The sequence below is a fragment of the Ictidomys tridecemlineatus genome, chromosome 7, assembly GCF_052094955.1.
Source record: "Ictidomys tridecemlineatus isolate mIctTri1 chromosome 7, mIctTri1.hap1, whole genome shotgun sequence".
Lineage (NCBI taxonomy): Eukaryota > Metazoa > Chordata > Mammalia > Rodentia > Sciuridae > Ictidomys > Ictidomys tridecemlineatus.
The window spans coordinates 107,082,321-107,097,263 of record NC_135483.1 but is presented as its reverse complement, the minus strand read 5'-3'; the positions used below and the strand labels follow the sequence as shown (position 1 = coordinate 107,097,263).

At 37.7% G+C, this 14,943-nt stretch overlaps 1 protein-coding gene across 6 annotated transcripts in view; it reads left to right on the top strand.

Moving 5' to 3' along the window:
* Positions 1–14,673, top strand: part of Plekhb2 (pleckstrin homology domain containing B2) — a 40,087-nt gene extending 25,414 nt beyond the window's left edge. For 3 of the 6 annotated variants that reach the window (XM_078017289.1, XM_078017290.1, XM_078017291.1), the window contains 2 exons: positions 7,467–7,575; positions 11,955–14,673. In XM_078017289.1, the coding sequence (XP_077873415.1) occupies positions 7,467–7,575; positions 11,955–12,091 (246 nt within the window). In that variant the 3' untranslated portion in view covers positions 12,092–14,673. Of the gene's footprint in view, positions 1–2,113; positions 2,184–7,466; positions 7,576–11,954 lie in introns of all 6 variants that reach the window. The other 3 variants (XM_078017288.1, XM_078017287.1, XM_078017292.1) reach the window with 3 other exon arrangements.
* The last annotated feature ends 270 nt before the right edge of the window (positions 14,674–14,943 follow it).

The following is a 14,943-nucleotide window of genomic DNA, read 5'->3' as shown; positions in this document are numbered from 1 at the left end:
ACTATGCTTTTTTTTTTTTAAAACTATAGCTCTATAATTTAATTTCAGGCCAGGTATGGTGATACCTTCTGCTTTGTTTTTCTTGCTTGCTTAGTACTGCTTTAGCTATTCTGGGTCTTTTTTTCTTTTTTTTCTTTTTTTTTAATATATATTTTTTAGTTGTAGTTGGACATAATACCTTTATTTTATTTATTTTTGTGTGGTGCTGAGGATTGAACTTGGGGCCCTTGCACATGCTAGGTGAGTACTCTACCACTAAGCCACTCAATCCTGGGTCTCTTTTTCTTCTAAATGAACTTAAGAATTGTCTTTTCTAATTCCTTGAAGAATGTCATTGATATTTTGATGGGGTTTGCATTGAATAGTATATTGCTTTTGGTAGTATGGCCATTTTGACAATAGTAATTTTGCCTATCCAAGAACATGGGTTGTCATTTCATCTTCTAAGGTCTTCTTCAATTTCTTTCTGCAGTGTTCTATAATTTTTCACTGTAAAGCTTATTTGTTTCCTTGCTTAGATTAATTCCCAAAGTTTTTTTTTTTTTTTCCTTTTAAATAGGTTAATTCTGAATGGGATGGATTTCCTAATTTCTTCCTCAGCTGAATTACTGTTGGAGTATAGGAAAGCTATTGATTTTTGCGTGTTGATCCCATATCCTGCAACTTTGCTGAACTCATTTATAAGCCCTAGAAGTATTCTGGTGGAGTTTTTTGGGTCTTCTAGATACATAGGATTAGATTGTTGGCAAACAGAAATAGTTTGATGACTTCTTTTCCTATTTGTATCCCTTTGATTTCCTTTTCTTGCCTGATCATTCTGGCTAATGTTTCAGTGACTGTATTGAATAGGAGTGGTAAGAGTAGATAGTCTTATTCCTGATTTTAAAGGAAAAGCCTTTAGTTTTTAGTCATTTAGTATGATGTTGACTTTGGGTTTGTCAGAAATGGCCTTTAACATGTTGAGGTAAGGTCCTTTGATTTCCTAGCTTTTCCAGTGTTTTTAACATGAATGGGTGCTGGACTTGGATAAAAGTCTTTTCTGAATAAAGGTCTGATAAATAAAGGTCTGATAAAGGTCTTTTTTGAATCTATTGAGATGATAATGTGATTCTTGTCCTTAATTCTGTTTGAGTGGGGAATTACATTTATTGATTGCATATGTTAAACCAACCTTGAATTCCTGGAATGAAATCCTTGAGATCATAATGTATTACCTTTTTTTTTTCAAAATCTGGTTTTGATGTTTTGACAATGTTTTATTAAAGATTTTTGCATTGATGTTCATGGGGATATTGGTCTACAGTTTTTTTTTTTTTCCCTTGATGTATTTTGTCTGGTTTTGGTATCATGATTATACCAGCTTCATATAAAGTATTTAGAGTGTTCCCTCCCTTTCAATATTATGGAATAATTTGAAAAAGACTGGTGTTCTTCTGTAAAGGTCTGATAGAACTTGGTTATAAATCCATCTGGTCCTAGGCTTTTCTTTTTTGGAAAATTTTTAATTGCTGCTTCAATTTCATTTCTTGATATTGGTCTGTTTAGGTTTTCTCTATCTTCCTGATTCAATTTGGGTAGGTCATATATATGCCTAAAACTTTATTAGTGTCTTTCAGATTTTCTAGTTTATTGGAGTATAAATTTTCAAAGTAGGTTCTGATGATCCTCTGTAATCAAAAGGGTCTGTGGTAATAGCTCCTTTTTCATCTTATTGATTTGAGTTTTCTTTCTTTTGTTTAGTTTAGCTAAGAGTTTGTCAATCTTATTTATCTTTCTAAATAATCAACTCTTTGTTGCATTGATCCTGTGTATTGTTTTCTTATTCTCAATTTCATTGATTTTGGCTCTGATCCTAATTTTCAGTTTTCTACTGGTTTGGGGGTTAGTTTGTTCTTTTTCTAAGGCCTTCAGGTGAAGCATATTTATTTGGAATATTTCTAATTTTTTAATGTAGGCACTCAAGGCTATTAATTTTCCTCTTAGAACTGCTTTCATACTGTCCTAGAGGTTTTGATTTGTTGTATCTCTGTTCTTCATTCCTAGGAATTTCTTTTTCTAGTCTCATTGCTTCCTTTTTTTTTTAATTATTATTTTTTTAATATTTATTTTTTAGTTTTTGGCGAACACAACATCTTTGTTTGTATGTGGTGCTGAGGATCGAACCCGGGCCGCATGCATTCCAGGCAAGTGCGCCACCGCTTGAGCCACATCCTCAGCCCCCCTCATTGCTTCCTTGATCTTCTCTTCATTTAAGAGAGTATTGTCCAACTTCCATGTGTTTATGTGGTTTTTATTATTTTTCATGCTATTGATTTCTAGTTTCTTTCCATTATAGTCTATTAGGATACATGGGTCTATATTGATTTTTTTTTTTTTCTTTGTTAAGATTTTCTTGGTGGCCTAGAATATAATTTATTTGGGAAAAGTTCCATGCACTGCCAAGAAGAAGATAAAATTCAGCTGTTTGGGGATGGAATATTCTGTAGAAGTCCATTAGGTCCATTTGATTTCTAGTGTTATTTAGGTTGGAGATATCTTTATTGATTTTATGTTTTGATGACATGTCTATTGTTGATAAAGGTGTGTTCAAATCTCGCAGTAGTATTGTGTTGGGGTCTATCTGGTATTTATAGTCATGGAGAATTTTTTTTTTTAAGTAATGAGATACATTGACATCTGGGGCATAGATGTTTACTATCATATCTTCTTGGTGGATTGTTCCCTTTCCCAGGACATAGTGGCCTTATTTGTCTCTTCTGATTAATTTTTGCTTGAAGTCTGTTTTGTTATTGTCAGATATGAGAATAGCTACTCCTGCTTTTTTTTGTGTGTGGGGGTCCATATACTTTGATATTTTCTTCCATCCTTTTTATTTTTTATTTTGAGACTGTGTCTTCCTTAGGGCCTGGCTGAGTTGCTGAGGTTGGTCTCAAACTTCTGATCCTCTTACTTAAGCCTCCCCAGTTGCTATGATTATAGATGTGTGCCACCATGCCCAGCTCTGTGCATGTCTTTGCTGATGAGTCTCTTGTAACAGCATATAGTTTGATTTTGTTTTTTGATCTATTCTGCTAATCTGTGTCTTTTAAGTGGGGAGTTAAGACCATTCACACCCGTTTTTAGTATGGATATATTTTGTGTTTTTTTTTGCCATTTTGGGTTTTTTTCCTCCTTTTTTTTTTTTTTTGCTATATTTTATCCTGTCTTGATCCTCATTTAATGGATCATTCTTCTGTTGAAATTCTTCTGTTTGTGAGCTTTGGGAATAGTTTTTCATTCCTCTGTGTACAGTTCATCTTCAAGTATTAGTTGTAGTGCTGTCTTTGTGCTCATGAATTCTTTTGGTTTATTCTTGTCATGGAAAGTTTTTATTTCCCCCTCACATTTGAAACTTGAGTTTTGCTAGGTATAGTAACCTTGACTGGCTGTTGTTTTCTTTTAGGCCCTCCTTGATTTTAGGGTCTGAGCCAAGAAATCAGAAGTGAGCCTTATTGGTTTGCCTCTAAATATGACTTAATTGTTTCTCACTTGCGTATCAATTGAGATAGATTCCTCTACCTTTTTTTTCCCTGCGTGTCCTTTGTGCATAATTATTTATTTGTTCTGGAACTTCTGTTTTTGATCTATGAGTAGGGGGTAGGACCTAGGATTCCTTATTGGGTCCTTCTTGTTGGGTTGGGACTTTTGTCTCTTAAGTTAATTAAGAGCGCGCTACCGCTTGAGCCACATCCCCAGCCCCCAGCTCTGTTTCATTCACTTCTGATACTAGTTATTTATGTTTTCTTCCTTGATAGTTGCTTAGAGGTTTATCAGTTTTACTAATCTCTTCAGGAGTTAACTTTTTTTATTCATTTTTCTGTTCCTCAGTTTCATTGATTCTGCTCTTTGTTTCCTTCCTTTTGTCTTCTCTCTGGCATCATCTTTAGTTTTCAACAGTTTGACTTTGGGGCTGGGGTTGTAGCTTAGTGGTAGAGTACTTACTTTCCTCACATGTGGAAGGTACTGGGTTTGATCCTCAGTACCACACAAACCTAGCTTGTTCACTTTCTTGAATGCAAAGGTTGATTCTTTGGGCTAAATCTGGGAAATCTGAAGCTATTACTCCTTGAATATTTTTTCAGCCCCATCCTTTCTCTTCCTCTTTTGGGATGCTGATGACACGAATGATAGATCTGATGATAAGTCACACATGTTTTGGAGACTCTTGTTTATTATTAGTTTTTAACTTCAATCTATTTTCTCTCTCTGTGTTCTAATTGGGTAATGTCAATTCTTTGGGTTCATATTTGCTGATTGTTTCTCCATTCTGTTATTGAGCCCATTCATTGAATTAGTTATATTTGTTTATGATATTTTTTAGTTCTACTTTTCCATGTACATATATGAATATACCACAGTGAATCTCATCATTCATGTACATAAATAAGAAATTAATTTTAAAAAATGACTACGGATAAATGGCAGAAAGACCAGTATAGTAGAGGGAAAGGAGCAGAGGGTGGAAGGAGGCAGGGGAAGGAGAGGTATTGGGGACTAAATTAGAACAAGATATATTCCATGCTTTTATAATTATGTCAAAATGAATTCTACTATCATGTGTAATTAAAAAGAACCAATAAAAATAAATTTTTTAGTTCTAAAATTTTCATTTGGTTAATTTTTTTATATTTATATATATATAATTTTGGACACATCCTTATATATCCCTTATTGATTTTCTGATTTTCGGGAGAGTTTCTTTTTTTTTTATTTATTTCAAGTGTGTTCATAATTGCCCACTGAAATATCTTATTGGTTGCTGTTCTAAATCCTTTCCAGCCTAGCCTACTCAAGTCCTTTATTTCATTTCCCAGCACCACATACAAGGAAAAAGTGCTTTTGAGATAATGCTAACTTTTTTTTCCCCCCACTGCTCAAGATTGAACCTAGGGCCTCCTGCATGCCAGGCTACCACTAAGCTACACTCCAGTCCTAATTCAGATATCTTTTGTCATCTTGGTGTTGGCATCTTTTGTGGCCTTTTCTCATTTTTTTAATTATTTTTTTATTTTTTAGTCATACATGACAGCAGAATGTATTTTGACATATAATACAGACATAGATGTACATACATCAATCATAATGTTTATTCTGCTGCCCTTCCTGTGCCCCCTACTCCTCCCCCTTTTCTCATTCTTGAGATCTTGATGAACCTTGGTATGAACGAGAGGTTTTCTTTTCTTTTTTAAGTACTGAAGATTTAACCCAGGGACGCTTTATCACTGAGCCACATCCCTAGCCTTTTTTCTTTTAAGACAGGTTCTCACTAAGCTGAGGGCCTCACTAAGTTGCTGAGGCTGGTATTAAACTTGCAATCCTCCTGCCTCAGCCTCCCAGGCTGCTGGGGTTACAGGTATGCACTACCACACCTGGCAAACAAGTGTTTTTTTATAACACCTGTACATTTTAAGTATTGTAAGTCCCTGAATCCTATTTAAATCTTGTGTTTTTGTCATCTTCCTGTCATGTGGAATGAAGTCCAGGCTGTCCACTAGTCCTCAGTTGATACCTAGGGTATTGGGATTTGTGTCAATGCAGGAGAATTAGAGTTGGGGGTCCTCTCTGAGCACCTTGTCTGGGAAGGGCATGGGCTCCCCCACTGCTGCATAGCCTCTGCTGATGCCATAATTACCACTGGATTGAGTTCTCTTCCCACTAGGACCAGGCTGACCTCATCTGAGTAGGACAGGAAGATTTGCCTCGTTTGTATGTGCAGGTGGGAGTTCTGGTTCCCTATTTGGTGTTCACTGACACGGTGGGAATGTTTTATCATCTGGTAGGGATAAAATGTCCAGCTCCGCGCTCTACCTTCTCTGTTAGTACTCCAAGAGCTCAGGGAGTGCTTTTACAACCTGTGAAGTGTGGGGGTTTAGAGTTTCTACACTTGACCTTTGCTACTGGGAATAGGGTTGGGGTTTCAGATTTTTCTATGGTGTTTGCCTAGAGTAGAGAAGCAATCATTTAAAAAATGTTCTCTCTTGCTAGGTTGCCTCTTTCCTTCTTAGGTTCTTTGGGTAGAGAGAGCAAGGTTTTATTCAGGTCTTTTTTGTCTATGTTTATTGACATTTCCAGGTTGCTGGCTACTCTGTTATCCAGATAGGATGTCTGAGGCAAGAAGGAAACCCAGGGGACTTGCCTCATATCCTCCTTTAGCAGTCCTAGCCAGTCTACCTCCTTCTTTCCATCATTCAGAATCTACTTGCATATAATGTGCAGGGATTTTAAGTGTACTTAGCAGGAGGAATGGGCCAGGAACATCTTCCTCCAGAAGTGGAAGTTCTTTCTCCTGCCTTTGTAAGATAACAGATTTAGATCTATACACAGCTCCTTCTTCTCCCTTGTATCAGACCACTGGTCACATTGGACAGTAATTGTCTGTAAATTTGTCAGCTTGCCTCTCACCTGTGAGCTCATAAGGAAGGCTGGCCTTTTGTCTCTGTATTGGCACATTCACTGTTCATTGGCTCAGTCATCAGAAGTGGGTCCCAGTGCTTGTTTCTTTTGGTAGTGCCCTTTCATAGGTATGTCTGGAAAACCACATTCACTGGTTCTGGTCCCAGGCTTCAGTCTTCTCTATCCTCCAAACTGGAAGGAATTAATGGAATTGGGCTGGGAAAGGTTCTGCATCTAGATTGGCCTCACCTGAGGAATACAGGGTTTTGTTTTGTTTTGGTATTGGGTATTGAACTCAGGAGCACTAGTCCCTGAGCCACATCCCCAGCCCTGTTTTGAATTTTATTTAGAGGCCGGGTTTCACTGAGTTGCTTACTAGCATTTCACTTTTCCTGAGGCTGGCTTTGAAACTTGCGATCCTCCTATCTCAGCCTCCTTCTGAGCCGCTGGGATTACAGGCATGTGCCACTGTGCCCGGTGGAATACAGATTTTCAAGTAAATCTCACCGCTTGGTCCAACCTGGTCATTTTACAGATGAACAAAAAACAAGATTCAGAGAGATTAGGTGACTTACTAAAGATCAAGTTAATGGTACAGCTGAATTAAAATCAAAATCTCTTGCAAGTCCAGTTCTTTTTTTTTTTTTTTTTTTTTAGAAGAGAGAGACAGAGACGGGGCCGGGGGAGAGAATTTTTAATATTTATTTTTTAGTTTTCGGCGGACACAACATCTTTGTTTGTATGTGGTGCTGAGGATTGAACCCAGGCGAGCGCGCTACCGCTTGAGCCACATCCCCAGCCCCCAGTTCTCCTTTTTGTTGTATTTTTTCTACCATTTTCATTTATAGCCTGAAAATATTTTTAATTTTTATTTTTTAGTAATCTTAAGCAAAAACAAGGTATAATAATACTATCACATGTTTTCTTTCTTTTTTAACTGACTTAAATTTTATTGAGTATAACCTGGAGACTCAATTTTAATACATTACCAGGGGTTTCAAGAGAGTATTTTTAATAGCTCTATTTCTTTTTAGCAGGTATATGGCTATGGTCCGTACGGTGGTGCATACCCAGCAGGAACTCAGGTTGTCTATGCTGCCAATGGCCAGGCGTATGCTGTGCCCTACCAGTACCCATATGCAGGTAACTCTCATCAGTCTCCCATGCCTTCTTACTTTCACTTAGTGGGTATGTGCATGAGAATTTTTATTTCCCAGTTTAAGGTTAAGTGAACTACATTTTCTGCTGGAGACCACAAGTCACTCTGTTACTGTACTTTGTGTGTGTGTATGTGTGTTTGTTTTAATTTTTTTTCTTATAGTTTTTGATGGACCTTTATTTTATTCATTTATATATATGCTGTGCTGAGAGTTGAACCCAGTGCCTCACACGTGCAAGGTAAATGCTTGACCACTAAGCCAGAACCCCAGCCCTTTTTGTGTGTTTTTAAAATAAGCCTTTTGTATTTTTGCACTGCTTTACAAAGCTAGAGAAGTCTTGATTTGTAGAACTACACAATTGTATACAAACTAATTCTCAAGAATAGAATTTGTACTTATTGGGATTCACTGTATCAAGAAGCAATCAAGGACTGGATTTGTAGCTCAGTGGTAGATCACTTGCCTGGCAAGTGTGAGGCACTGGGTTCAATTCTCAAGACTGCATATAAATAAATAAAATAAAGGTCCATTGGCAACTAAAAAAAGAAAAAGTACCAAAGAGGCCCATTTTAAAAGATGGAAGGTGACCTGTGACCTATTTTTTTTCGAACCCAGGCGAGCGCACTACCACTTGAGCCACATCCCCAGCCCCCAGTTCTCCTTTTTGTTGTATTTTTTCTACCATTTTCATTTATAGCCTGAAAATATTTTTAATTTTTATTTTTTAGTAATCTTAAGCAAAAACAAGGTATAACAATACTATCATTTTTTTTTTTTTCCTGCTGATAACATCCTTGGACATTTGACACTATTGAAGTAATGTTAGATTTCACAGTGAAGTAGAGGCCTGGAAGGGACTTCTGCTTACTCGGCTTTTTGAATATACTTCTTTCTATTCTTTGTTTTACATGAAACAAATTGCAAATATTAAATAATGGACCTTTGCTGGTATCATCAAATTCTGGGTCTCCCTGGCAGGGGAATCTGTAGAGTTGGAGGTATGAGGGGATGCTGGGCACTTTGTGAGGCTGCATGGGGCTACCTTGAGGGATTGGAGGGCAAAACCCTTAACCAAGGAATAAATGAGCAAGACCATCATGAGATTAATCTGGGTAGTTTGTAGTGTGCAGATCACATTGACACACAGGAGCACGCAGTGATTGGTAGATGAATCAGCCTAGAGCTCCAGAGAGATGGGGATAGTGAGGGTCTACAGAAGAGGAGCTGACCATGAGCCATGAGCAAAACTAGTACATCATCTTAACACAGAAGCAGTGGAAGGGGAGCTGCCACCACAAAGCTGTGAACATTTGATACTGTTGTCCAGGGAAGCCAAGTAGGCCAGGCCACTCTTAGATGTGTGTCCTTGACTTCTGATCTATTTAGTTTGTAATAATAATTATTGTACTAGGGATTAAACCTGGGGCACTTTATCACTGAACCACATTCTTTTTAAAAATATTTTATTTAGAGACAGGGTCTTGCTGAGTTGCTTAGGGCCTTGCTAAGTTGCTGAGGCTGGCTTTGCACTTATAATCCTCCTGCCTCAGCCTCCCAAACCACTGGGGTTACAGGCATGTGCAGCTGTGCCCAGCAGAGAAAGGGTTTTTAAAGTAGAAATACAGAAAGTTCATTTGACTCCTCTTTCCTTGAAAACTGATACAGATTCACCCAACAAGTGTGGACTTTGGAAGATTTGCCTTGATTGACTTTTTTTTTTTAATGTCAAGTTAAAAACTAGTAAAATAGTAATTATGACATTAAATGTCCATCATCTTGTGATCTTAGCACACTTATTTTTATTTGAATTACTTTCCCCATATAAATATGTCATTCTTGTAATTATACATTGCCTTTTGTATTTCTGTCTGAATTTTAAATTTTATATATTGCTCAGAGTGCTGCATAATACTCTTATATATTTTTAGTGCTTGTATGACATACTTGATAATAGATTATTACTTAAACCTTAAAAAAAAGTTTTGACTTTTTCTTTTCCTTTTTAAATTTTGCTGTGGAAACAATGCTTTGAATGTCTTTGAACATTTTTATTTTTATTCCAATAAGTCTTAAAATACATTTCTGTATATTAAATTAATATGTCAAGGGGCATAGACTTTTGTTTCTTTCATTAACATTAAAAAACATGAGCTGGGTATGGTAGGAGTTGCCTGTAATCCCAGAGACTTGGGATCTGAGGTGAGAGGATGACAAGTTAGAGGCCAGCCTCAGCAATTTAGCAAGACCCTTGATAACTTAGTGAGACCCTTTCTCAAAATAAAAAGGTCTGGGGATGTAACTCATGTATAAAGCACCCCCTGGGTTCAACCCTCAATTCCCCTTCCCCCAAGAACTTGGATTATTTTGAGGGAAATTTCAGGCATGTTACTGTAATCCTGTAAAGACTGACTATTGTTATCTCTAAAATTTTGAAAAAATATCTGCCTCTTCTCCATTGGCATTTTGGCCATTTAATAAATACTTATTTATATTAGGTAATTACAAATAAGTACCATTTGTAACTTTCCAACAGCTGACTTTGGTAAGGCTGTGGCTTACTGTGGGAGCAGAGATAGGCAGGAGGTATGAGAATGGCCTCCTGTTCCTGCAGTGAGGGGAACTGTCAGTGTGACCCATGGGGGGAACACAGTTCAGATTTTCAATGGGATCTTTTTGTAAGATCAGCTTACAAGTTCTGTGTATTACATTCTGCTAGCTGGAATTGTGTAACCGTTTTAAAATTTATTAACTGGTTTTGAATTTAAATTTTGCATTAAAAAATCACTCTTTTTGTTTTTGTTTTTGTTTTGTTTGTTTGTTTGTAGTGCTAGGGATTTAACCAAGGACCTCACACTTTGCTAGGCAAGCGCTCTTCCATTGAGCTACATCCCAGCTCCCCTTCCCAATTATTTGAATTTTGAGTCTAAGATGCCCAGACTGACCCTCAACTTGGTGATCCTCCTGCCTCCACCTCCCAAATAGGAATTACAGTAGTGTGCCTCATGCCTGGCAAGATCATTCTCTTATAATGTTGTTACTTGTGCTTGATCAGTCCTTAGATTAAAGATGGTCTCATTCTCTGTGGCTTTGATTTCTCTCTCCGACCATCCTCAAGCATGTTTTTTAGGCTTTAGTGGTTATGGGTGTTTTCTGTGATCAGATTGCCTGGGTTCACATGTCCTTACTGCCCTTAACCTCTGTGTACCTCAGTTTGCCCATATGTAAACTGGGGATAATAGTGTACTGACAGGATCACTGTGAGGGCTTAGGGTGTCGGTGCTTGTAATGCTGTAAATGTTTAAGCTGGTTTAGAGCTTGGAAATACCAACCTTTGTTTGCTTTTTCTTCTGTTCTTCATGTATATGTTGATATTACTAATGTATTGGTTTCTAGATCTTCTGGGTTGAACTGTTAAAGGAGGAGAGGATCAGGGAGGAAAGTTAACCCTATTAATATGTAAGAAGCTGGACATGATGGCACACACCTGTAATCTTAGCGGCTCAGGAGGCTGAGGCAGGAGGATCACGAGTTCAAAGCTAGCCTCAGCAACAGTGAGGCACTAAAGAAACTCAGTAAGACCCTATCTCTTAGTAAGATTCAAAATAGGGCTGGGGATGTGGCTCAGTGGTCGAGAGCCTCCGAATTCAATCCCTGGCACCCCCTGCCCTCCCAAAATATGTGAGCAATATGAAAGCAAATTAGTTACGAGGCAATGATACAGCTGTGAAGCATAGAGGGTTGTACTTGTAAATTTTAATCATACAAATTAAATAGTAAATTTGTTAAAGGTTTGCTTTTTTAAGAAATTTTTACCTTTAATATTTAATTTTTCTCTTATAATTTAATCACATACAGATATGATTAAAAATGAAGAGCAAGTTATATTAGCAGATTTAAGGTTTAATTAAAAACTGTTTTCATGAATACTAAGACGCTTCACTGTTAAAAGGGCTTTTTCCCTTTGGGCCCTTCACAGGAGTTCTTGGCTCTCCCATTGTCTGCAGGGTGTGTATCTCCATACCTGCCCCATTTGTCTTTCATCCTAATAACATGAAATTTGAAGCAGGAATCTGCAGCTTTATCACAGCTCTGCTCTTTGCAGGATTAGAACTTGGCCCTGGTTGACTTTTCTCTCAGTGGTATCTGAAGGGTGGAGGTGTCCTTCTTGGCAGGCCATATAATGGGCCTGAGATAGAGGAAGACTGGGGTGAATTGTACTCATCTGCCCCCACCTCTCCAGAGGAAAGTGGGAAGCCAGCTGACAGGGAAATCAGCTGATCGGTTGGAGAGGGGAGAGTGCTCACATTCAAGTATGCCATCTCAAGCCACTCCTCAAAGATCTGTTTTTTCCTTCTCTTTTAGGACTTTATGGACAACAGCCTGCCAACCAAGTCATCATTCGTGAACGGTATCATGACAATGACAGTGACCTGGCACTAGGCATGTTGGCTGGAGCGGCCACAGGCATGGCCTTAGGGTCTCTGTTTTGGGTTTTCTAGAATCTTCAAGATCTTAATGTGCATAGCTGCTGATAATCCTGTGTGCAATAATATGATTTGCAGGGCATTTCTGTTTGTGACAAATGTTTTTAATAATAGTTTTAATAGTTCTTTTAGAAGTAGTGACCTAATAATTGTAACTAATCTGCATAAGAACCACAGAGAAAGGTTTGAACTGTGTTGGTTAAACACACTGGGGGCTCTGGCTCATACTCGGACTGTCCTTATGGAACTCTTGGAATAATTATTTGAATATACCTGTCATGAAAGGCATTTTCTTTACACAGGTGTAGTGCTGAAGGGATAATTTATTTTCATGTTGTACAATAATATAGTGATGAATGAGTGAGTGGTTGTGGCAAGGAAAACTGCAGCTTCTTTTGGTTTAACCTCAAACTTTGAAACCTCAGACCAGACTGGTTGCATGTTACCTTAGGAGTTGTGGACTGGTAAGCTGCCAGGTGGCTTCCAAAGGCAGTGGTGTGAGAGCCCCCACAAGCTACACTCTGGGCTGTGGGCCCCCAGCAAGACTGACTGCTCAGGATGACAGGGACACTGTCCCTTTAAAAATGATGCTTCAGAAATCTGCCTAATGCTAGAGCTGCTTATTCTCCTGTTATTCCTGTGTGTTTTTCATTGTAATACTTTGAAAACATCCTACATTATAAATTAATTTGAGCCTCAGTATTTTAAGGCTTTATCTTTAAAACTTGAAGAAGGCAGAACAGTAACAATTGTATGGAGCTAAATTATTCAGAGATACATTTTAAGTGTCTGCTTTAGGTATATTTATTGCCCGCTAAGCCAACTTACAACCTATTTTTCTATTTGTTGAGAAAATAATATTAAAAGAATGATAAGGAAATAGGAAGGAGAGCCATAGTTAAGAGTTTTTGCTTCAGGCCTTCTAGGATCACATGCTCTGAAGGCCTGTCCTTTGGAGGAGTAGGGTACCATGGCTGTTCACCTAGTGCTGAGATGGACTGTGGCTGGGGGAAACTTGAGTTGTAGAGAAATAGGGCCTAGGGACCAAGGGACCTGCTCAAGATAGTAGTCACCCTGGCCAGGACCTTAAGTCACAGAATGCACTTTCATTTTTCTCCTTGATTTCATTCCTGATCTACTCATGGTACAGAAGCTTAAAACATTTAATTTTGAGCCCCCAAATATATGAAGCTCCAGAAAATCCACAGTCCTCTCTTTTTGTCTAATGCTTATATTTTCCACATTATGAAATATGTATTTAAAATATTTATATTTCTGTTACTCCATGTCTTAAACACTGCTAATTATTCCAATTTTCTGTCCTGCATGCTTTAAGTATATTTTCATTAAGGTGGGTCAGCACAGTGAAGTCCCTGCTCCATACTTCGTATGGTCCTGTTTTTTCAAAATACACTCCAGGAAGCATGAATTCTATTGTGATTGTGCTGGTTACATCCATGGGTCTCTTGTTTCACTACTCAGCTGGTTCCAACTCTTGATCTATTCAGATCTTTGAATAGATCTCCATGTAAAACCAGATGCCAAGTGGACTTAGTAGTGCCAACAGTCTGTTTTTCTACCTATTCCTAGAGGAATTGTTGACATGGGAGTGTCTGTTTCAAGCTGAAAGGAAGTGTACTTGTCTCTATGTGTAGATGTGATGTATGACAAGATGGTATTAATGGCTTAAAGTGTTGTTTTAACATGGAATGTTGACTTTATATCCTGTGTCATAAAATGGCTTCTGTTTGGATTGTAATCATTATTAAAGCTGTATGCTGTACTTATACAGTATTAAAATCAGTTTTTAATATTGCATTAGGGTGTTAATTTTGAACTTGGAGTAATTGGATAACAGGAATTTCTGAGACTAGAGAATTTCTGCCACTGAAATGCTCTTGAAGCAAAACATGTTGTGTGATCCTTGGCTGCCTTGGCTAAAGAGGGTTAGGTGTGGACCAAAGTTTGGCATGTGACTCTCCTCCCCAATCCCTGCCTCCAGGGAGGCCAGTTTCCTTAGTCAGCCATAATTGAATCTAGTAATTCCCTGTCACTAGTGACTTGATTCTGATATGAAATGCATACTGGGTGTAAAGGTGGGTTCAGATCTTTTATTTTCTTGGCCCCAGCTCTTGTAGATGCCACACTTTAGAGAGCTTCAGTTTCCCAACCATATCCTTTATGTATACAGCATATGTATAGTGCTAACACTAAGAAATGGATGAGTACTTTTATTTGTTTATATTTGATTTTTTTTAGATGGGGTCTCACTGTGTTGCCCAGATTGACCTTCAACTTATAATCCTTCTGCCTTAGCCTCTCTTGCTTCATATGTACTTTTAAATAATGATCCATACTTGGAAGAAGTTGGCTGTTGATATTGTACATTGCTGATCTGATTGTTCTGTTAGTTGTATTCTTTTAATTCCTTGAGTTAACTTTGGGCCTTAGATAGGAAAGAGAAAGGAACACCTGTGGTTAGTGTCTCAGGTTATCATTATGAAAAAGGCCAGACTTTGTCTATGTAGGCTGTTAGTGACCCAGGGTAGCCATCTGGATTTTAAGAAGAACCTGCAGTTGAGACAAAATGATCCAAATTTATTTTCTACATTAGTTTTTGATCGTGTATAATGTAATCTTTCTTTTCCTTTCCTTTGTATGTAACCAGAAGTCACAGAATGCACTTTCATTTTTCTCCCTGATTTAATCTTTTTTGTGATTGCTTCCATGTCTCTAGTGTTCTGTTTTGTCTATAGAGCCTATTTTCCCCTATATATATGCAAATTGTATGTTTATAAGTGAAAGTGTTAAAATATTAAATGATCATTAACATTAAAGCATGTTTCATTGTGATTTCTTTTGTAGAG